The 25,091-nt window shown below is 43.6% G+C and overlaps 1 protein-coding gene and 1 long non-coding RNA gene across 2 annotated transcripts in view; one reads left to right on the forward strand and one right to left on the reverse strand.

The window, feature by feature from the left end:
• PIK3AP1 (phosphoinositide-3-kinase adaptor protein 1) overlaps positions 1–22,718 on the reverse strand; it is a 117,625-nt gene extending 94,907 nt beyond the window's left edge. Inside the window, exons 1-2 of the mRNA XM_019458975.2 lie at positions 22,571–22,718; positions 13,794–14,210 (exon numbers count right to left, since the gene is read on the reverse strand). Coding sequence (XP_019314520.2) covers positions 13,794–14,210; positions 22,571–22,583 — 430 coding nt within the window. The 5' untranslated portion in view covers positions 22,584–22,718. The remainder of the gene's footprint in view (positions 1–13,793; positions 14,211–22,570) is intronic.
• Positions 22,172–25,091, forward strand: part of LOC109272701 (uncharacterized) — a 90,907-nt gene continuing 87,987 nt past the window's right edge. Inside the window, exon 1 of the long non-coding RNA XR_008424895.1 lies at positions 22,172–22,325. This is a non-coding gene — a long non-coding RNA (uncharacterized LOC109272701). The remainder of the gene's footprint in view (positions 22,326–25,091) is intronic.

Consider the following 25,091-nt stretch of genomic DNA (forward strand, 5'->3'; position numbering starts at 1 on the left):
TCTCCATGTAAACATCTCTGCTTGCTTAATCACAGTATATATTTTTATCCAGTAAGTCATGTCTTTATTGCTTGTTCTCTTCCAGATTTAGGATTTCTCTACAACAAACTATACATGCAGTGTGATTTGGATATATAGGGTTATTCTAGATTTTGGAAAAGATACAGAAATTTATGAGGCTGATAAAAGTAATGTTGGAAAACTGAATCACAAGTAAAGCCACTATCCATTGGAAAGGTTACCAACCGAACAGGAAAAAGTCCATAGGAATGCAGCCTGATAATCAAAACTGAATTATAGGAATACATAATGATTGAGAAGAGGCTTTGAAAACTGTAAAAGTCAATTATATTTCAATACAACTGTTTTAAAAAAGTCAAATGTGAAATAAGGAATGTTTTCTTTTGTTAGCATAAAACTGTCACAAAAATGTACTCAACCCCTCTTGCATAAAACCCAGCAACAGCTGATTCAGTCTTTGTATGGATTAAGAATTAGCATACAGCTGAAATTATAATCAAAACTGTATTATGCAACCAAATTAACTTATTTTCTTTTTCTTTTTTTTAACGTTTATTTATTTATTTTTGAGAGAGAGGGAGAGCACAGTGGGGGAAAGGGAGAGAGAGAGAGAGAGAGAGAGAGAGAGTGAGTGAGTCTGAAGCAGGCTCCAGGCTCCAAGCTGTCAGCACAGAGCAAGATGCAGGGCTCAAACCACGAACTGTGAGATCATGACCTGAGCCAAAGTCAGACGCTCAACCGACCGAGCCATCCAGGCACACCACAATTAACTTATCTTCTTAATGTTTAGTTTTGCTTTTCAAATAAAGCCCAATTTTTTTAACTTTTATTTTATTTTATTTTTTTAGTATTTACTATGAAATTTTGACCCCTGCTTAAGAATATCCACTTTCCCTGACCTTTCCCCAGGACAACCTGTCTTTAAATTATGAACTAAACTCATGTTATTGCCGTCACTGCAACTTTCAGTCATGGTTCCCTGCTCTGTCCACCACAGAAACAGGGAGAAGTCCCACCCCTCTGCTTTATCCACATGACAGGCCTTCCAAACTTGGAAGACAGTTTCCACGGTTCCAGTGAAACTTCTTTTCTCCACAAGCTTATTTCCTTTAAACATTTATCATCTGACAGAATTTGCGGTTCTCTCATTTACTCCATTCAGTCATTCCAGTTTCCTGAGGGCCTACTGTCTGTGAAGCATTGCTGTAGGAACTGTGTATACAGCAGTGAACAAAATCCCCACTCTGCTGGGGCTCATGTTCTATTGAAGGAACAGTAAACAAAATGATTGAATGGATGGATGGAGGGATGGATGGATGGATAGACAGATATCCTTATATGCCTCCCATTAGAACAGTAAACACTTTTCCAGATAAGCCGACTAGATGCAGGGTAGAAGAGGAGCCTCTCCTCTGACACCAATATTTCTGTTCATAAACCTTCATGTGGCATTAACTTTTTTGAAGGTGACATTGCTCTGTTGACCACGTTTAGCTTACCTCCAGCTAAAACCACTAGATCTCACAAACCCTACTCTTAAAATATTTATTCCTTCACTGTTTCATACAACTGTTTGATTATTTTCTTGGACCCTGTGCTGAATTTTATATTGATCCTTATTAATTTCCAACTTATCTTTAGCCCATCCTTCTAACCACACATTCAGATGAACTAAAATGTGAAACTTTCAAATTGTGGGAACATATTAATATATACACCCAACATCACTGCTTGTCCTCAAGTTTAAGGAAGAAGCAAAATGCTCATTTTAAAATTGAGTGCTTAAATAAAGCTACTCTCAAATTTTAGACAGTTCTAATCACTACTCTGAGAAAATGACTAACTTGCCTAAAAGCCATGGTTAACTTGGGCTCTGTGTTAGCATTAGGTAATCATTTGCACAACATTTGCCATCAGTGTAAGACACACATTTTCTCCTCTTTTCCAAGATACATCATTCTTTCCTAATAGATGCTGTGAGGAACTATCAAAGGGGCCCTCAGGATATCTCAAGTCCCCTTTATTATTCAAAGGGAGCTCCCTGACTTTGGCCTCATAACACTGGACATGCCTGGCATTAAGTAATTAACAGGACAACTGGCTGCTTAATGGCTGTCTCCTTCTAGGACACATACATTTTGCAAGGGCAGGAAGTAAGTTTACTTTTTCATCAAGTCTCCTCAGGACCTTGCAGAGTGCCACCCCCAGGACAGGCACTCCATAAACTCAATACATGTTCATTGAATATAAACATAAATTGGCTCTCATCTCCTTCACTAACTGTGTAACACTGGGTAAGCCCTCTAATTCCTCTGGGTCCTTTGTTCATTTTAAACTAAATGGGTTGGGCCAGATAATCCCAAAGTTCCCTTTTCTGATGTTAATATTCTATCTCTCCATCCTGTGGACTCCATGGCTCCTAATCCCTGTTGTCCCATCAGAGATTCTAGATTGTTTCCAGAGGATGGGCAAGTTGTAACCACATGAACAACCTGGACCGTGGAAGGGACAAGGGAGGAACAATGTTGAAGGGTTTCTATAGCCTCTGGGACTCTGATTTCAAGGTGAACACAAAACAAAAATAAACATTTAGGCTGCCAAAGTAGCATACAATCATTTCGGTATTACATTTTTTCTGAAAAACTTCTAACACAACAACACTTCACAATCACAGTCAGAGACCGCTGGCTACAAACCAAGGCTTTGAGAAATGATAGTCAGAAAGTTCTAGAAAATGAAAGGGGGAATTTGTTTCAGAACAAATAACAACAGGTGGACTCTGTCTGGAATGCTAAATGCCATATCCTGCAACAGAAATGTCTTCCTACATTTTACATGCTCGAAAAAAATGAGTCAATAGCTAACGTTAATATTCTTCTATATGCTAGCATTGATGGGTGTCTTAATGCAAGCCTTAGCTACAACTATAGCCTCAAACATTAGCTGTACATGTAAAAGGAAACTTATTTAGTCCAAATTTAAAATTAGAGCACTTTCATTTCATCATCAGCCCCCCATCCGTTTCCTGTGTTATCAGATGTTAGAGAGCGAGCCAGCAGTCTGTTTGTGAACCTGGCAATTTGGCAGACAAAATATGCATGTTCAACCAGCATTCTTCTCAATAAGAACCTGATATGAGTCTAGCCTTGTAAGAGTGATAGGGAAAATACATACATGCAGAAGGCATAAACCCAGAAGAAAAAGTACCAAAGAATTTCCAAAATGACTAAGTCAATTCTAGAGGTCGCTTTTGAACTCTCCAGATGTCTTCACTTTAATGATCTCCTTTAAACAGGACACACCCAATTTAGTCTCTGCTGCAAAAAGACCCCCCACACTCCCCACTCATGGAACAAACAATTCTCATTGTTAGTTTCTATAATAGCATACTGATTCTTTCGTGGGACAGGATGTCATACCTGGTACGTTTTTAAGTATGGACACAGTGAAAAAGACATACTCCATCATCCTGTCTTGCTTTGAATCAACTCAAAGTTTCTCTTTAGATGCATCCTGACTACATGACACAAGACAAATCTGCTCCACGGAAATGGCTGACAATCCAAATGACCCCAGCAGCACAGACCGCTAGGAAGGATACTCTCGAGAGGGGTATCTTTCTCTCTAACTGGGGCATTCGAAATGGGCCCAAGAGTAAGGAAAATGGACAACAATCCGCGGACGCACCTACACAGCCAGTCATCCATCCACCCACCATCTATTAGGCACCTGCCACACATAAAACAGCGTTAGTGGAGACCAGTATTTTCTTTAAAAACATAAACACAGTGAAAATGAAATAGCCTCCAAGGGTTTTTTCCCCACAGAAAAGGCAATTTTATCAGTTTTTAATTTTGCTTTACTGTTCAGTGTCTTGGAAAACCTTCAACCACTGTTTGTCTAAATTTTACTAAAATTGCTAAATTAGGAAGTCTTCTGCTCAAAAGTCCATATGACAAGCCTACTGTGGTTTCAGTAATTTCTCCAAAGTGTAAAGAGTCATTTACAGCAAAAATCATCCTATTTCATTGGCCATCTCAGACACACTCTCAGTCATGTGAATGGCAGTGGAAACTAAATTGAAAAGCTGTCAAAACACCCTGTAATAATAGGGAAATTAACAAACCCATTTTGTCATGCATATTTGCCCTCATTTCCCCTGTCCCATTATCTTCCTATAGACTCACATTCATAAATTTGCACATAGACCATAATAAACAGTACATGTAAAATGTTAGATACACACATTCTTTCATTCCCACGCATATAATGGCATCATGTTATATTCTCCTAAGACTGAACTTGGGGTACTGTCCACGAACAGAAAGCTATTATTATGTCATTTAAGGTTCTGTTTAAAATTCTGTTGTGAAGGAGAACTTGTTAGCTGAAATAAAACACTATCTTGTAATGGGGTTTTGAAAACTACCAGCAACGCAATGTAAGCCATGTAAAACCACACACAGTAAAACCACATACAATTTCACAGCCGTAAAAGTCTCAGATGCCAACGTGTACTCCTCCCAGCTTTTTAAAAAGGACAAGAACAGATGCAGAATGACCTGCCCAAGGTGGCAAAAGAAGTCAGTATCAGAGTCTGTGAAATATACACTCATATTCTCTCACTTCTTGTCATCAAAATTGTAGTACCCTAAGACATCAATCCAAATTTGATTTGACAAAAGTTAAAATATGACTCAATGAAAGTAGCAGGCATTAGCCCATACAGGGTGAGTGAAGGTGCAGACATCACAGAAATAACACAGACCAATACCATAACACTCCCCCTAATCCAGAAGATCAACCCAATGAAGCTGAGAAAACGGGCAAGGAGTTTATATAAAGGAATTTAACCTGAAGTCCAACCTGTTTGGATTAGCTGGGTACAAGTCCAACTCCTTCCTCTAGATCCATAAAATCCCCATGACTCCATCATTTTTCTCTTTTAAAATGCCTAACTGAAAGTAAAACATGAACATGGTAGAAAAATGGAAACATGGGAGAAATGTCTGAGACAAAAAACCCTCCATCCACCCAAAAGCAACTACTATCAAAAATTTCTTAGACAGATACCATATGTTTTCACTCTTATGTGGATCCCGAGAAACTTAACAGGAACCCATGGGGGAGAGGAAGGAAAAAAAAAAGAGAGAGAGAGGTTAGAGTGGGAGAGAGCCAAAGCATAAGAGACTCTTAAAAAATGAGAACAAACTGAGGGCTGATGGGGGGTGGGAGGGAGGGGAGGGTGGGTGATGGGTATTGAAGAGGGCATCTTTTGGGATGAGCACTGGGTGTTGTATGGAAACCAATCTGACAATAAATTTCATATATTTAAAAAAAAATTTTCTTGGGGCACCTGGGTGGCTCAGTTGGTTAAGCATCCAACTTCGGCTCAGGTCATGATTTTGCAGTTTGTGAGTTCAAGCCCCGGAATCGGGTTCTGTGCTGACAGCTTGAGCCTGCTTCAGATTCTGTCTCCCTTTCTTTCTGCCCCTCCCCTGCTCACACTCTGTCTCTGTCTCTCTCAAAAATAAATAAACACTAAAAAAAAAATTTCTCATGTATCCTTCTAGGAAAAAAAGCTCTCTATGCATATATGGGTATAAATATAACTTTTGCTTGTAGATATATATATATATACATACATATATATATACATATATATATACATACATATACATATACATACATATATATATACATATATATATACATACACACATATACATATATGTATATATATACATACATATATAGAGATAGATAGATAGATATATCTACAAGCACCCTGATTTGATTGTCTTCACAGAGGCTGCCACAAGCTCATTCTCACTAGTCCAGATGATAAACTGGTCATTTCAAGGACAGAAATCCTGTTGTTAATCAAACCTAATGTTGTCTTAAATGACACTGAACTTCTGGAACCTGGGAATACAGCTAAATAGCTAACACAATGTAGAAATGGAAGAAAGGAAATAAAAAGATAAAGAGGTGTTGTATACCGACCAGCACCTGGCAGATAGATGCCCATTCAGTACTTTCTGAATGACTGACCAAATATATGAACGAATGTTGAAACCAGGAGAGGCATGTTGTTGATACATACGACATTCAACATATTAAAATGTTAACTGATAGGGCCCTAAATCTCCAAAACATAAGCACCCTTCTTGATCTATACCATCCAATATCGTAGCCACTAGCTACAGGTGGCTATTGAACATCTGCAATGTGTTCTCTAAGTGTAAAATATGCACCAGATTTCAAAGACTTAGTACTTTAAAAACTATAAAATATCTCATTGATAATATTTATATTGATTATATGTTGAAATGACAATATGTTAGATACATTGGCTTAGGTAAACCATATTATTAAATTAAGTCACCTGTTTCCTTTTATTTATTTCTTTTCTGCTGCTACAAGTAAACCTTAAATGTTACGTGTGGCTCACATGACACATTTCTTGGATAGCACTGCTCTAAAACATAGGCACCATTACAACAGTGACTAGGTCCATCCTTCCCTGCTTTATCCCAGCACAGGACTTTGGAAATAGTAGATGCCCAATAAATACGTACCAGGTGAAAAGCTGTTTATGGTATGTAGATAAGGACATGAGTAGGCCTTGGACTACATGGCAGGAAACCCTTGCTCTCATCCTAGTTTTATGGACAAGCAGCTGTGTGACCTTGGGCAAGTCATTGAACCTGCCGAGGCCTTGTTTTGCTCATCTTTAAAAAGGACATGATAACAACGTCTTCCTTATAGGAAAATTGCATGGACCAAATGAAATAGTGTCTACCAAAATGGGTAAAAAAGATGTCAGGTCCCTCCTAAGTTCTAGTATTCTCTACTACCAACAGTCCCAGGAGAAGCAAGATGCAAAAAACACGGAAAGAACAGGTTAAGAAACTAATGGATGAAATTCCTGTATCTAGCATTTCCATTCTGGCACATGACAGAAAATCGAGACAAAGACAAGTGCAAACAAGATTCTCCCAGGAATGGAAACTTGAACATATATCACTCCCTCTTCACTGCATCTCACCAACCAACCACGGCTGACAAAGGGACTTGCAGATACATTCCTCAAGAGGCCACAGAAAGGCTCATGAACTGGGAGGAGACAGCCATCTCTGGGTGGCTGACGAAGCAGCGGGGTGGCCAATTGCCCTATGCCACATGGGGCTCACAGCTCTGTGGGAAAATTCATAACCCTGGGGGGGGGGTGCCTCACAGGCCTCAGGGGGAAAGTTCCATGGGCCCAAAAATCTATTAGTCCTCACTAATTGCTTCAGGCGTAGCTAGGGGCATGAACTTACCTTTTTCTACAAGGCAGTCAGGGTACCTGGCAAGGGAAATCCAAAGGGCCCTGGGACAGGCTGTGGCTTGTTAGTGAACACCAGGATGGACTTCAGCTATCCCAGCCGGGGATCTTCTTCCCCAAATCAAAGATTATTGTAAAAAGGGAAGACTGTATTGAAGAAAGCATCCTTCTGCAGGAGGCATTTAAGGAGCGTTCAGGAGCCAACTGCAGAGTGGTTAACCCACAGCAGAGAAAGAGCAGTCCAACCACCCACAGCCTTGAGGCAGAAGAACAGCAGAACAAAAATAGTCCATTTCAAGAGGCCAAAGGTCAGTTCTCCCCTCGGCCTCTGCAAGGAACCACAGAAGCCCCAGAAGTAAATGACTTACCATCAGTAAGGCCACCGCACTGAGGAAAGCAAGGAGGGTGCGGTGACTTCCCCTTAGCTACAAGGGTCTGACTCTCCTCCCTTCTCTAAGGGCTGCTCCCTGTGACGCGGAAGCGAGTCTCGCCTTGGCCAAGCTCTGAGCTCCTGAGACGTGTGCCCCGTGACTTGCCTCGAAACAACCCACAGGGCCGGAGCCGCTGACTTCTCCTCTAACCAGAGCACTAACAGGGCACCAGGCATGGAGCAGAGCCTCCAGAACATGGCTGTGCAGCAGAACCAACGGCAAGGCTTGTTGAAATTCACATTCTAACCCCCCTGAGATTCTGGTTGGGCAGCTCTGGGGTGGGGGCCCACACACGTGCACTTTAAACACAGCGGAGGGGCAATGCCAATACCCAGCCTCACTTGTGAACGTGTGGTCTAGCGAACTCGGGGAAGCTTCACTGTCCCTGATTCTTCCACAAGCTTTCTTCATCCCTCTTGTCTCCACGTGGAAAAGAAGGGTGGTGAGAGCAGACTTGGGGGAAGGCAAGGCAAAGTGGAGAGCCTGAAGGTTCTAGAGTCTGAAGGCCCTCAGTTCCAAAGAGAGCTGTTCTTGGTCTTTACGCAAGTCAGTTAACCTCTCTGAACCTCAGTTTTCTTATCTGAGGAATGGCAATAAAACCATCTACCCACTCTGGGTCAGGGGGTTGGTGCACATAAAGTGCCCGCTGTATTACACTTAATAACAGTCACAGAAGCATTCGTGTTATTATTAGCTCTTTCAGTAAGGGGAAGGAACAGTGCATGGCAGCTCTCCATGAGTATCTCTGCAAGAGAAACTGCACATGAAAATAACTGACTTAATGAGGCATAAAGGGAAAGAAAAAAATTAAACTACAACAACAAAAAACTGTAATAAGAGGAGCCATGGATTCAGGTCACAGGGAGACGCACGGAGCAGGCATGTCGTCCCATCTCTGGGAACTCGACAGAGAGGAGACTGGGGACATCGATAGAGACTCATGAAGATTTGGGCACAAGGCTGCAGGAAGATATACTGCAACATTATTTATAAAAAGGGAAAATTGGCAATAACCTACAGGCATTAAAAAAATTTTTTTAAACATTATGATGAACATATGTTACTTCATTTCAGAAAAAAAAAGTTCCTTTTTCATTTTAGGAGATTTTGGAATCTGCTTGAAGAGCTGAAAGCATTTTTAAATACCCAATTGTTTTTCTTTTAAACTCCAGTATAATATTCAGATTAGAACATTCATATCAACAAAGGAAGGCCAGAGGTGGGCATCTAAATTTTCCCCGTGGAAACAAAAGGCAAAATACATTATAATTTTGGGTACCATCAAAACTTCTAAAGTACGAACAACATGAGGATGGATGGGGAGAGGCGAAAAGAAAACAATGCATATAAAGAAGCAGATAAGGTCTCTGGTGGAACACTGGATAATATTAGAAGAATTAGGTTTAGTGCTTCCCTTCCCTCTACATGCACACACATACACACATGCATGCAACGATGAGGATTGTGGAAATAAAACTCAGTATCACCTCTCAAGCCCTTTCCCACGCAGACTAACAATCTATTTTTATATTCCAGTGAGGTCTGCAGCAAAGAATAAAGCTCCAGTTAAAAGAGGAAATAATTTCTGTACTGTACCTACATTTTCTCACTTCCTTATTTTAAAATAATCGCCCAATAAATCAAAAAACAAAATCCAGAACAACAGTCCAGTGTTCTATGCACTGGGTATGTATCACTGCAGACATTTTGGAACTACACAAAATCAGCTCAAGTGTTCTGAGTCATTTGCCATCTTCCTGGAAAACTTGTAATGATATATTACAGCACTGGGGGCTGGAACAAACCTTCCAAATCATGTGGTCCAACCCCATCATTTTACAGATGTAGATCTTGGGAAACAAACTGGCTGCTCCAACACACCAAAGGCTCTAATTAAAACATCTGCTCAATTTTAAGGTGGCTGACAAATTTGAAGAGAGGGGTGGGAAATAAAATAAAACCTCCAAAACACTTTTTTAGTGGAATAGTAATGATGATCAGCAGGCCTATTAAATGAAGAAGCGGTAAGGATTGTGATGGAAGTGTACCCCCACTCCAATGTCAGGACCACTTACATCTGGAAAACTGAAATTAAAAGTTGCCAGAGCTCACACATCACATCTGTGAGTACGGGCAGAGGAAGAGAACTCCAGAGCTCTGCCCTGAAGTCTATTGGCCTAAGCACCGAACACTGACCTAATTTTATACTTAAACTGACAGGTATCCAGGAGTCGTCCTCATGTGATGGTGCTTCTATTTACAGAAAAGTGAAGATTTGAGAAAATGGCCTGTGCACAACGGAGGGACATGACCACTGACCTGGCAAAGGAAGCGGGGCTTGGACCCTTGCTCACATACTCAGTGGACCCTAGACCAGCACAGCATCACTTGGGCACTTGTTAGAAATGCAGAATGGTGGGCCCCACCCAGACCTCCGGAGTCAGGATGTGCATACTGATGAGATCCCCAGGTCCTCCCACACATGTTAAAGTTTGAGAATTGCTTATTTAGATAACGTGTTGGCAAAAGAAGTGTGACTACCTATAACCCCATTTAATCTAAGTTTCTAGAATAATTACCTTATTACCAATTCTACTCTCTAAAGCTTTTGATCTTCAAGCCTTACTTTAAATTCTAAATGGTCTAAATTTTAGCCTAAATTTCAAATGGTCTCAGCGGATATCTTAGCAAGTAGTCATGTTTTTTTCAAAAGGCACACATGCTGGGAGCTTTACCATTTTTAAGGATTACATTTTAAGGATTATAAATTAAGGTCTTTTCTTCCTGCTGTTTTCTGCTGAGCTCATAGTAGGAACATGACCAGTATTTCTTCAGGAGGAAGTTAGAAACCTTGGGGAGACCTGGTGAGGAGGAAGACTGGATTCAGAATAGAAATGTGTTCCTGGTGAAAAAGAGGAATTTCATGTAAGGGAATTTTATGGCCAAGAGGCTGTGAAGGTCACATGGTCCAACCACGGTTCCAAAGCTGAATCCCTTTAGGCCACATCTGCAGTCTCCACTCACATACTTCCAGTGATGTGGAACTCACCACCTCCAAAGTCAATCCATTCCATCTTTGCACAATCTAATTGTTAGAAAGGTTTCCTGAAATTTCTCTCCCTATAGCTTTCAACAGCCCTATAATCAGTAACCCCATAATTATGGTCCCTACCATCAATTTAATCCCATTATCAATTTTCCATTACAGTTCCCACCGGGATTTTTCTTTCTTACACATTTCATATATTTATTTCTATGAGAGTAGAGTATGTGTAGTAGAGGGGTGTATGAAAATTTTATTTTTTGCTTTTATTTTGAGGCACCTTAGGAAAACCTCATGTGTACAAGAGAAGTATTAAAATAAATTATTTTGGGGTGTCTGGGTGGCTCATTCAGTTAAGTGTCCAACTCTCAATTTCAGCTCAGATCATGGTCTCACGGTTTGTGAGATCAAGCCCTATGTTGGTATTGATGCTGACAGCACAGAGTCTGCCTGGGATTCTCTCTCTCCCTCTCTCTCTGCCCCTCACCCACTCGCACATGCATGCGTTCTCTGTCTCAAAAATAAAGAAACATTTAAAATAACATAAATGATCACAAGTTATAGAGAATATAACTAAGGACATAATTATATAAGAAACCTAGCTTGGGGTAGTACTGTTCTTCAACACTGTTTTAACTGAAAGCTTCCTGAGAGTCAAAGCAGGTATGAAATGGGATAAGAAAGTGAATGCTTCAAAATGTTTGAGACTTTTGCCTGGGTGACTCAGTCAGTTAAGCATCCAACTTCAGCTCAGGTTGTGATCTCCCAGTTTGCGAGTCCAAGCCCCATGTCAGGCTCTGAGCTGTCAGCGCAGGAGCCTGCTTCAGATACTGTGTCTCCCTCTCTCTCTCTCTGCCCTTCTCCCACTCACCTCTGCCTGTATATCTCCCTCTCTCTCTCTTAAAAATAAACATTAAAAAAAAAAATGTTTGAGACTCTCTGGCCTTGGGGAGTCCTAGATTATTAACCCTGGAAAGTATAGTAGATCAAGTCTAATTCTGCCACTTCTCTGCCGCTTATGGAGAAGAAAACTGAAACCCAAAGAGGGTAAGTGATTTGCCCAATACTGGGCATCCAGTTAGCAGCAGAGCCAGGCAATAGGGTGTCCCTACCCCTCTTCATTGTCCTGTTTGGCATACTGCCAGACTCTGAGTCTTGAGTCTGTTACAGAAGTTTTCCCAGCATAAAAATCAGAGCACCACATTACTGGGCCAAGCAAAAGGCTAAGCGTACCTGAAAAGCAAACCCAAGCCATCCTGCACACACAGGATACCTCAAATCCCAAAGTTCACAAAGTCTAACACCAGATCAGAAAGTTATACTGGAGCCATAAGCCATCCTACTTCTTTCTCTTTCCCAGAATTCCACTTGTCCCTCCATATCCATTGATTCTGAACCACAGAGTTGCCACTAAGAAGCTTATTTTAATCTCCCATTAAAATAATCTCTTTCTGATGACAGATTAGTTGTTCTCAGAACAGAAACATCACTGTGAAACACGTCATTTGTCCTGAAACACTTAAAGCTAAAGGTTCATAGCATACTGAACCAGAGTCATTAGTAAAAAGTAAATGATTATAGGCAATCAATTTCAGGCACTACACATTGGATGCATTCAAACAATGTTAAAAGAATCCTTTTTATCATGTAGTTTTTAAAATAACACCACTGGAATTTTTATTTATTTATTTATTTTTAAGTTGTTTCTTTATTGAGGGGGAGAGAGAGAGAGAGAGAGAGGGAATGAAAGTAGGGGAGGGGCAGAGAGAGAGGGAGAAAGAGAATCCCAAGCAGGCTCCACACTAGCAGATGCAGGACCCAAGCCCACGAAGCCCATGAGATCATGAGCTGAAACCGAGAGCCAGACGCCCAACCGACTGAGCCATCCGGGCGCCCCCACCACTGGAATATTTTAAAGAACCATCTGTTAGATCACGCAGCATGAGATGCCAGTGCAGTCCAATACATCCATGGAGCTCTGAATGACTGGCCTTCCCACGAGATCATAATGGAGCACTGCACTGACCTAAGCACATCCACAGAAACAACCATTTGTGTTTCAGTTCTTTGGTAAGTGTAGGCAGATCAAAAATCCCTCAAAGGGACGACCTGCAATCATGCAAGATTGAATTATGTGCTTTTTCTATCATTGTGTCCTTCTGAAGTCAAGAAAAGCAAACCCTAGAAGGATTAGTTATCCAGGCCCCAGGCATTTCAGGTGAGACATCTTTCATATTAACACTAGTCGTATTACAAATTAGCCAGGATCCCACAATGCTGAAAGATCTAGTCCTATTTATTGGTTTAGAGCTAGCAGCTTAGTCCTAGATAAAAAGTATCTAGGAAGCTATATTAGCTTTTTAAGGTCACTGAGTATTAGTGAATTCTTGATTCAGTTCATCGAATGAGATGGGGTGGATGAGCCAAATTAATGCCCAAGTCATAGCAGGGATAATTGAGCATAGTTAAATCAGCCCATAATTTTCCAGGCTTCTTGGCTGGCCTCAGGTATAAGAGATCTCAAGTGGCAAGAGAACAGAGATAAACACAAAGCCCACTCATAGCCCACAGTGGGGCAAAAATAGAAAACAAAAGAGGAAGAAGAGCTGTGACAGGCCTCCATCCCAGAGCACGTCTTCCGTTACTGTTAATCGGAGTGTATGTCACACTTCCTGGAGCCACTGAAATCATTAGCCCCGGCAGAGAGGATCGGAATTGTCCCACCTTAAAAGGAGAAACAGGGCAAAAGACAGAAGCTAGGCTAGCGGGAAACTGAGAAGGATATTTCTCTATAAACATGTTATCCGAAATACCACATTTTCAACAAAAATCGTAAGGTCGGTGACAATAAAATGGAAGTGGCTTACAAGCAGGAAGTCTGTGTCATCTGAAATGTCTGGTGGTGGGGGGGCCTGGACTGGTCATTGTTTTAGGGCTTGCTTATCTTTACTTGAGAAGACACCCTTACCTTCCGAAATGGCCTTCTTCACGGCCGCCACGTAGGTCTCGGGCTCGTCCTCGCAGGTGAGCTCCTGCCAGTGCGCCCAGTCTGGAAAGTAGTCCAGGAACTCCTCGCTGTCCTGCACTCCACAGAGCAGGCGCACCACACGGTGGGGGGGATGGAGGGCTCTCTGCAGCAGGGGCAGCAGGGCCGGCCGGCAGAAGCACTGCACCAGCTCCGCGGACAGCAGCACCACGATGCAGCGCGAGCTGAGGAAGAAGTTCAGGTCCTTGGCCGAGAAGGAGGCCTCGGGGCTCAGCCTGTAAGTCAGCGACTTCTGGCTACGGACCTGCCGACTGGACAGAAAGAGGTCCTGGAGGTACTGGCACCATTCCTCGGCATCTGGGCTGTAGACGATGAGGATGTCACAACTTCCAACCGCCCCTGAGCAAGAACGAGGCACAGAAGCATGTTGACATACCTGCTCCTTCTAGGGCTCCCATCACTCGCGACATAAACCACCCAGACCGGGGTCCTGGCACCCACAATCTTTCATAGTCTGCCCCTGGCATACCTGTCAAGCCTCTTTCCCTACTTAGAGCCTGCGTTCCGGCCCCGTCTCTGCCCAAATATACCATGCCTTTTCAGATCTTTACATAAGCCGTCACTTCTGATGTGTGCCCTTCCATCCACAGCCGATGCAGTATAAGATGGTGACGAGGAGGGGGAGGACGACAGCAACAGCAAGCTCTTTGTACAGAGCTTACTAGGTTCCAGATGCTCTTCTAGCACACTGCCCAGGAAACTCATTTAATCATCACAGCAACCTTGTAAGGTAGGTAATATCATTAGCCCCATTTTACAGATAAGAAAACTGAGGTGTGGCAGGTTACCTAATTTACCCAAGGTCCACAGCAGCAGAGTCAGAACTTGAATTCAGACAGTTTGGCAGAAGAACCTGGCTCTTTCCTAAATGCAGTGGTTATAAGCACAGGTGTACAATCAGGTGGCCACAGTTAGTATCCTGGCCCTGTGAATTATTAGCTGTGCAGCCTTGGGCAGGTTGCTTAAATATTCTAAACCTCAGTTTATTCATCAGTAAACGGAAATACAATGGCAATACTTGTCAGTGTTTTGTCAGAATTAAATTAGATATTTCATATAAAGTGTGAAGCATAGTGCTTAGCATGTGGTAAACCCCCAATAATGGGTCCCTGGTGCCACCATCCTCACATTAATAGAAACCGTTAATGTAAACAGCAACCGTGGATGAATGAATGCTGTGATCAACATAAAACCATTCGTAAAGTGTCCCTCACCATACTGTCTGTGACATAGGCTTCCTTCTTCTTCTCATAAAGCATAAATGCCAGAAACAGAGCCCAAAGCCTCAGAGAAGCAGGGAGTTAAAAAAAGCTTCTGGTGGGGCGCCTGGGTGGCTCAGTCCGTTAAGCGTCTGACTTCAGTTCAGGTCATGATCTCACGGTCCGGTCCGTGAGTTCAAGCCCCGCATCGGGCTCTGTGCTGACCGCTCAGAGCCTGGAGCCTGTTTCAGATTCTGTGTCTCCCTCTCTCTCTGACCCTCCCCCATTCATGCTCTGTCTCTCTCTGTCTCAAAAATAAATAAATGTTAAAAAAAAAAATTAAAAATAAATAAATAAATAAATAAAAAAAAATAAAAAAAATTAAAAAAGCTTCTGGGAATCGCTTGGTCCCAACTCCTCATTTACAGATAAAAGAAACATTTCATCTGAGAAGATGAAGGAACTTGCTTCAATTCAAACTAAGCCTATTAGTCACAAAGCCAGGACTGAACCTCAGGTTGTCCCCTGGTCCCCTGTCCAGTCCTCTCATCTGTCCACCTGCTACCTCCCATCAGGGATTCTGTCAAGAATTTTATGAGTCTTAAAGCATATCTTCCAACTACCCAAAGTTCAAAGAAGCTTGTCTCTTCACATAGCTGTTACTAATGTTGAGAAGCCTCATTGCCCACTAACTCAACAAACTGGTCTCTGAGTTGGAAGGGGTGAGCACAGAGGAATCTCTAAGCATCCTCAATACAATATGATATAAAACAATACAACAGGGATCCTTCCTCCCACTCAGAGAAGGCTCAAGTCTGAAGAAGCTTGGGAATCATCTAAGTTGGGGATTGTCACAATTAAACTACCCCTGGGCCACATTTCACTGAGTGGTTCCCGGCAGAAAGGCCAGAGGAGGGACTGGGGCAAGACCTGAGGCTGTAAACGCTGAAAATATCACCGGACGACTCCCCTTTCCTGTCCCATGAACACCACATTCAGAGTAAAAACAATGACATCTAATACTAACCCAACACTGTTCTCATTTCCCCCAGGATGATGCTACCAAAATTTTTAAAGTAACAAATCAAAAAAAGTTTGTAGTTTCTTTTTGGAGCTTCTGCTTTTCTGGAGCCCTAATCCATTGCTTATATAAAACCCAACAGACTCGCAATAGGAGCACATTGATCAGTCAAGGAGTACTTTTGAAGGGGAGGTGTGCAAATTTTAAAAGAAGTCCGTTCAGAAGGCAACATGGAAAAAAAAGGGGGGGTGCAGTCAGCAATTCTGACGACACCATGGATCTTTATGGCTCTACAGAAGACTCGGTTCTGAGCATCGTCTATTTCCTCAACTGTGAATAAAACCGTCCATCTTGGGCATGCTTACACTGGTCCCAAAGCTCAAGAAGATTAAACACAAAATTTTAATGTATAGAAGGCAGGGTGACAGCCTTCCATAAAATGAAATCTTTGCTGATTGATCTTTTTTTTTTCCCTGGGTAACATAGTTCTTTGTACCTCAATGGAGAAATAATTTCAGGACTATGGAAGGGATAATATTGGCAAAGCGCCAGAACTATGGAGCTCACCCTGAGAAAAGTAGATTTAAGGCATCATAATACTTTTACCTTCTTTCCGCCCCTCTTTTCTACATGATTGATTTCTCCTCTGAGGTAAATGTTCTTCTAAATGTAGGGGTGCCTGGGTGGCTCAGTTGGTTGAGCATCTGACTTCAGCTCAGGTAAGGATCTCACAGTTCGTGAGTTTGAGCCCTGCGTTGGGCTCTGTGCTGACAGCTCAGAGCCTGGAGCCTGCTTCAGATTCTGTGTCTCCCTCTCTCTCTCTGCCCCTCCCCTGCTCATGCTCTGTCTGTCTTTCTTGCTCAAAAATAAACATTAAAAAATACATTTAAAAAAAAAGTGCAAAAGTAAAAAGCAGTAGCCACTAATACCCCCCACCCATGCAGACAAATATACTAGCAAATATCATGTCAACAATTTTTACAAATGGACTAGAAGGAGAATAAGATCTCAGACAGGGCTGGCTTTGGTCTCATACATTAGCGATGAAGCCACTGGTGATGTTTCCAATAGATGGTAAGGCAATAAGGAAGAGAGAAGAGAACTTCTGAGAACATAATAAGTACTCTTTCGATGGCAACTCAGCTCTTGGAGCACTGACTGACTTAGCAGGAAAGCAGCCCTTCTTATAATCCCTTGACCCCGTGCCCATGAGCAATGTATGCCACTTCTATGAGGAGACAGCGATCCAAAGCAAACCAACAATTTCAATGACAAGTTCTGGGGTCACTGAGGGAGCGAGTATACTTTACACCCTGGATCCTGCCTCACCGTCACCTGCTCCTCTGTTAACAGCACAATGCAGTATCTACTGGGCATTAATAGACCTCTAGTCATTAAGGAAAGTGTAAATATTAATAATCAGGGAAACTGGGTGTGGAGTACATGAGAACTCTACTATCTTCACAGTTTTTCAATAAATCCAAAACTTCTAAAATAAAGATTTTTAAATACAAATTAAATTTAAAAAGTACTTAAGGGGTTAAGCTCTTCTATAAGGAAAACATACAGAAAATGTCTCATCCCTGGGATTCTGGTGTTACATTTGGCAACCCCCCCACCCCCACCCCGCACGCGCTCGCGCGCGTGTGCACACACACACACACACACACACACACACTCCTCTGAGCAAAAGTACTTGAAAAGGAAGTGGTTAGTGTTTCAGACTCATTAATATCACAGCCTACTTGGTCACCCACTTATGGTGTGACTTGAGACGGGTATACGAAGTCTAAGCAAATTTTGCCTCAACGTAAATGAGGACAAAGAAATGGATTGCCTTCTTAAATTTTGCTCTGCTACAGAAACTGAAGCTGGGGAAATTCTAAAAAAGTTCCAAAGTGGAAGTTAAAGTTCCTCCACAATGTGCTAGATAACAACACAGGACCAAACGCTTCATCAGCAACTCTCTCTTGTATGGGGAACAGCCTTTTCTTCAAGGATAATTCCCTTCCTGTAACAGTAGATCACTTCCTCACATGTGCCAAATCAATTCTTTCAGTTTTGTTTGTTTATTATGAGAAATTAAATACATGGTCCAACAGGAGTCCATAAATCCTAAACAGGGGTGCCTGGGTGGCTCAGTCGGTTAAGCGTCCGACTCCTGGTTTTGGCTCAGGTCATGATCTTGTGGTTTTGTGGGTTTGCACGTCACGTTGGGCTCTGCACTGACAGCGCAAAGCCTGCTTGGGATTCTCTCTCTCTCTCTCTCTCTCTCTCTCTCTCTCTCTGTCTCTCTGCCCCTCCCCCCACTTGCACTGTTGCTGTCTCTCTCAAAATAAATAAACTTTAAGAAGATATTTTTTTAAAAAGCAAAAGAAATACAGTGACTGAAAGAGAGGTTCCTTAGAAAGATTCAGAATCCACCTGAGAAAAGAACAGGGAGGAAGTGCCAGGGAGCTTTTCAAATGACCAGTCCAGACCATTTTAGTCTATAGGTGATTCCGGCTCCCTGTTCATCTGTCTTAATAAGCACCATACTGAAGAGGGATGTGAACTAGGAAGGTGACTAGGATAAGGAGGGATCTAGATAATGATTCATGTGAGGAGCTTCCAGACTCTAAAGGTTTCAAGTTCAGAGACTTGACAGGAATATTAAGGGACCTCAAGAATCAGGTGAGAATTAAGATCACAAAAAATTAAAGGTACCTTCAAACCCTCTTATCTTCTAAGTCTAGAAGTAGTAGAAAAGTCTGGAGATGAGAGAAACCTCAGAGAAAAAGAACAGGAAAAGGTATGCAAGCTTTCTTCAAATATCTGGAGGCTGGCACATGGAGGAAAGGAATCTGGTCTTCACTCAGCCACAGACTTGAGTCACTTTGGAAAGTCACTTATGGCCTCTCTGTCTCCTCTCTCTCATGTGTAAATGCAAGAGATGCCATCAGGAGCATAGAGATATTCCAGGGTAGGTTCATTCCATTTTATTTTATCTTGCTTCTCAAGCTCTTTCAAAAACAGGGAGCCAAGATTCTCCTTGATTTCAGCAAGCAAAGATGTCTTTCAAAAAACAAAATCCTGGGGCACCTGGGTGGCTCAGTCGGTTAAGCGTCTGACTTAGGCTCAGGTCACGGTCTCACGGTTCGAGATTTCCAGCCCCTCGTTGAGCTCTGTACTGACAGCTCAGAACCTGGAGCCTACTTCAGATTCTGTGTCTCCCTTTCTCTCTGTCCTTCCCCTGCTCCCTCTCTCTCTCTCAAAAATAAACATTAAAAAAAATTATTAAAAAAATTATAAAATAGGGGCGCCTGGGTGGCTTGGTCGGTTAAGCGTCCGACTTCGGCTCAGGTCATGATCTCACGGTCCGTGGGTTCGTGCCCCGCGTCAGGCTCTGTGCTGACCACTCAGAGCCTGGAGCCTGTTTCAGATTCTGTGTCTCCCTCTCTCTGTGACCCTCCCCCGTTCATGCTCTGTCTCTCTCTGTCTCAAAAATAAATAAACGTTAAAAAAAATTTAAAAAAAAAATTATAAAATAAAATAAAATACTAATGCTTACCCTTTAGTAGAAGGAAATTTTATTTTTTTTTCAATATATGAAATTTATTGTCAAATTGGTTTCCATACAACACCCAGTGCTCATCCCAAAAGGTGCCCTCCTCAATACCCATCACCCACCCTCCCTTCCCTCCCACCCCCCCATCAACCAAGTGGAAGGAAATTTTAAAAGACCACACAATTCAGCCTTCAAAAGGAATGTCATGCTGAGACATGCTACAACTTGGATGAACCTTGAAAACATTACGTTATATGAAAGAAAACACAAAAGACGACATACTATATGATCCCATTCATACAGAAGTCCTGAGCATGGAAATCTATAGAGACAGAAGATAAAACATAGGGCTGGGCAGGAGGAGGGAGTGGGAGGGTGATAGCTAAAGCATACAGAGTTTCTTTCTCCCTTTTTTAAAATTTCTATTTCATAATTTGTACCTCCTTCACTCATTTCTCAAAATGAGTTTCTTTTTGAGGTGATGAAAATGTTCTAAAATTGACCATGGTGATGCTTGCACAGATCTGTATAGATACTAAAAAAACCACTGAACTGTATACTTTTTGTTTGTTTTGTTTTTAACTGTATACTTTAAATGGGAAAATTGTACGGTATGTGAATTATATCTGAATAAAACTGTTTAAAATAAAAAGGAGGAGGAGGAGGAGGGGAAGAGGAGCAGGAGAGGGAGGAAGAGGACAAGAAGCAGAAGACCATATGGAAGAGTGCCCTAGATGACTCCAGACCCTACAGTAGTTTGGCAAGAGGTAGTCGGTCTCACTACCACCATGGACCCTTGTACCTCCAGACCTCAGAGAGCCCCAGGGACCCACCCCAGAGGCCCAACTCCTAGTTACAGAACCTAAAGTGGGTCTCACCACAGAGTGTGCTGACAGCAAGAGAGTCTGAAGCCCTAACCATCACAGATGTCTGCAGAAGCCATTACAGAGCCCATAAATAGCCCCAGGTTTGGCCACTGGGTTACAGTCCCCATCTTCTAGCCCCTTTGGCCATGCCCAACTGGAATCATACACACAGGACACTGGAAGAAGATTTGCTCTGTCTCCTCTGTCCAGAGGTTCTCTCACTTTGCTGCTTCTTGGACTTAACAGCCTAGGGCCTGTTCTCAGCCACGGCAGGAGGTGGGAGTTTCAGCGACCTCATCTCCTACTTCTCCCCAATCACCCACCTATTCCACCACTTGCTCTCTGTTCCTTAAATACACCATATACCCCCATCTATTGTTCCTCTGAATGGAGCACTCTTCCCCCACATGACCCCTCCTTTCAGATCTTTGCTCAAATGTCCCTTTCTCCATAAGGCCTAACCTGGCTACCTCGTTTAAAATTATAAACCCAACAGTAGAGGGTAGAGTACCCCCTCTACTGTTTTCCCACTGCTCTTAATCATATCATGTGCTTTCCTTATTAAGCACATTGCAAGCCTTTCCCCAGCATTCCATAAGCTCCATGGGAAAATGACTTATGCCAATTTTGATTACTGAATATACACCTGACACCTAGAAAGTGCCTAGAAACCATAGGCATGCAACAAATATGAGCTGAATGAATGAATTTCCTCTAGATAACTGCTTCAGCTTTCCTATGTAACTGTGGACTATGACCTCACTATTACCACAATACAGCTTCTTCTAACCTCCAAAGCCCCAGTTGAGAGCCAGAAGGCTAAAAGCTAACTGCTTTCCCATTCCCTTTAAAGAATGAGCTTATATTCCCAATCTAATAAAACTGCTACCATTGGCCTTCTCTCCTGCTTCCAAAACACCATTAATTAGAAGGCTGAACCTCAGGGGATATGGGGAGAGCTGGCTCTTCATTCAAGCATCTGCCCACATCCTTCAAGAACAGTGTCTTCTCCTGCTGACTAGATTTTAGTTTTCAAGGGGCGTTTACATCCTGTTTATGCATGTTATCTCTACTAAAACATGACAAAGTCGTCTAAGAAAATACAAGTAAACCTATTTGCCAACACGGTAACTCTAGTCTTCTCATTTAGTAATTCCCTGTTAACTTACTGATTTCCTGTGCAAGACTGTACACTCCCTGAGAGCAGAGACTCGGCTGTCCTGGTCACCACTGAGAACACACTTAGGGGCACAATAACCATTACAGTGCATAGTAAGTGCTCCTTAGTCATCTTTATTCTTTTTTTCTTTTTTTTTTTTTTTAGTCATCTTTATTCTTATCACCACTATGTGGTTGGTCCTGGATATCAGAGGCTAGCATTGACAAGTGTATACACCCATGAATGACAGAAGAACCCAAAACTAATGGAAAATGACTCCTGCCACCTTTCGATGGGTAGATTACCCAGTGGCCTCCACTCTTCCCCATTCCCCAAAGTTCTGCAAAGACACAAGAAAAGTAAAGCCAAAAGAATGTTGTTTCTAGATTCCTATCAAAATTCCAGATGAAAAACAAAAGCCTAGGAAGGGCAAGTGGCCCAAGCCACCTTCAATCACACAGCGCCCACCAGGGACAGCCTGAGCGCCCCCTATTGGTCCGGTGCGGCCCTCAGAGAAGTATTTCCCAGGCGCAGACAACGCGGCTGGTTTCTACTGGACGCCGGCTCACACAACTGCAAGAGCCGGGGAAACGACCCTCAGAAGCAACTAGAGCCAGTGACGGCGGGAGAAACGGAGACCTAGAAGACGGGAGACAGGAGAGGTGCAGATGGGGACTGAAGAGAATCGCGCGACAGGCCGGGAAGGGGGATGTGGGAAAGCCAGGACGCGAGGTTTGCGCCGGGGAAGCGGTAAAGAGCAGAAAGCACGCGGGAAAGAGCAGGAAGCACACAGTCCCGCACCGACGTAGCAGAGCCGGGAGCCGGGTGGCGCTCGGACAGCTGTCGGGGGGCGAGACGGCCAGCCAGCGGGGAGGCTCGGGAGAAGGGCCCGGGCCTGCCTACGCACCTGAGGCTGCCATGGCGCGGGCGCAGCTCACCTGCCCCGCTCGCTGCGTGCGCGGGGCCGGGCCGGGCGGCGTCCCGGGGCGCGGGGCGGCAGGGGCGCCGGCTCGGCGCAGCACCAGCCGCCGCTCTGGAGCTTCCTCCGCACGGGCTGGGAGGGCCGGTCGCGGGGGCGTGTCCACAGGGCACGCCCCGCCTGCGGGGCACTGCCCGCGCGGCACCTGCACCCGCGGCCGTTGGGGAGGGGAAGTGAGAACCCCCACCCCACACTGGCCGGGCCGCGGGCCGGCTACCCGCGCGGCCCTCGCTGCTGTGTCCCCAGGAGGTAGGGGGCGTCGCGCCACGTGCGCCCCACTCGCGGCGAAACCAGCCCGCCGGCCACCAAAGGGCTGCCTAAGCTGAAGAGAGTGTTGGGGGAAGCGGGGGGGGGGGGGGGGGGGGGGGGGGGAAGAGGGGAAGGTTGACCTGCCTCAGTGACCCTGAGCGGGGGTGTATCAGCACAGCTGGCCAAGCCATCTCCCCATCCCCTGGGGCTTTCTCCCTGAGCTGCTACCAGGGCAGGAAAGGGGAGGGCGCAGGAAGGGGAAGAAGCACCTTCCCTGGCACCTGGCCCTGGGTGCTTGGCGTTGCCCTTGATTACCCTTCAGTGACTTTTTTGTAATTCCTTGGACCTGGTCTCCTGATGGCACATAAGCATTCATGATTATCTCCTATGGTAAATGCATGATACAGTTACTGCCTTTCATGGCTTTGAGATGGCACCTATGGCTGTCTTAATGTTTGAGCTGAAGAAACAAGCCAAAGGCCTTGAGTGGATGCCCACAGGGAGTCAGTGCTCCCCAAGGTTCCAGCAGGCCTGAATCCCGAGCTAGAGCTCTCCATTCACCCCTGCACTCACTTGCTGCTCTTTGCTCTCCTCCCTTTGCCTGCTTCTATAATTGATCTGAACACTTGGAGTTCTGTGCCCTTGGAGTCCTCAAAAATGCAGAGTCTAGAAGACAGATCCAGAGAGCGGAGATGAAGGAAAGATAGGACTCAAGTATAGATGGAAATAAATGAAATGGATTTAGGAGTGGAAATAGGGCTGAGGCCTATAATTATAATTTTTTACTGCTGCCATAACAAATTACCACAAACTTAGTGGCTTAAAATAACACAAATTTATTATCTTCCTGCTCTGGATTTCAGAAGTCCAACAGAAGTCCCACTGGGCTAAAATCAAGGTTATCAGCAGGGCTGGGTTCCTTTCTAGAGGCTCTAGAAGAGATCCATTTCTTTGCCTTTTTCGACTTCCAGAGTCTACCCACATTCCTTGGCTCATGGCTCCCTTCCTCTATCCTCAGAACCAGAAACATAACCTCTCTTTGACCCAGCTTAGAAGATCACATCTCTCTCTGACTCTCTGACCTCCTCCCTTTTCCACTTTAAGGACATTGATCCCACCCAGATAATCCAGGAAAATCTCGCTTTTTTAAGAGACACTTAAAATACCTTAATATTTTCTTAATATTAATTAAGAAATTCTTAATACTAATTACTCAGCCTACCACAGGCCTGAAATTCTGAAAGAGGAAATGAGCTCCAAACCTGCTAAGCCTCACACCTGTTCCCCATGTTCAGGACTTTCTGGCCTCCAGATCAGGTTAGCTGCACCTCCTCCCCTTTCCCCCACCTCCCATCATGCACTGTCACAGCCCTGTACTGTTCTTTTGTAGAAATTATATAGCTATTTTTCTGCAACTACTTATGTTAGTTTGTGTCTCCACCATTGAACTATAAGCCCCTCAGAGGCAGAATCCAAGTCTGTCTTTTTCACCATGGAACCTCTAGCACTTGGAGCCAACTCTGGCACAGAGAATATTAATATGCTCAGAAAGTATTTGATGAGCGAATTACTGAATATGGCCAGGAAAGCCTTAAATTTGAGGCCCAAGGATAGAAGGGAATTTTCAGGCACTGAAAATCACTGAACTTGGGGGAGGGGAAATATAAGATGTCAAAAATAGGCTGTATATAATAATAAAAGCCATCAGAGTAAGGAAAACGGTGAGCTGAAGTTTGGAAATGTTGAGATTGATGTGCCCATGGGATGTCCTAGGGGCTCTGTCATTGCAGGAGAGATGAGTGCCTGGGACTAGCCAGGATGTCAAATACCCATGGAGCTGAAGGTGCATGAGTGGATGGGGGAGAGAGGATAAAGACCAAGAGCCTGGCCTCAAGGGCAGAACTTGGGGTGAGAGCCATGCTCTGGGACCACAGGAGACCAGAGTAACTAGAGGTGGGATAAAAGGCAGGCCAGAATAAGCAAGAGGCCAAGGAAGAGGATTTAAGGAGAAGGTTGTCAACAATGTGGATCGCTGTGAGGAGTCTGGGAGAATGAGGTCTAATGTAAAGATCTCCAAAGTCCCTTGGTTCCTCATGTGCACAGTGAGCGCATTCCAGCTCAGAAAATGCTAGGTAGGGCTCTATGGTTCTCTCTGGAGAACCTCACCTGAACCCTGTGTACCTGTTCTGAACATTCCTTC

This window comes from Panthera pardus, unplaced genomic scaffold, assembly GCF_024362965.1.
Source record: "Panthera pardus isolate Hobbes unplaced genomic scaffold, ASM2436296v1 HiC_scaffold_22, whole genome shotgun sequence".
NCBI classification, from domain to species: Eukaryota; Metazoa; Chordata; class Mammalia; order Carnivora; family Felidae; genus Panthera; species Panthera pardus.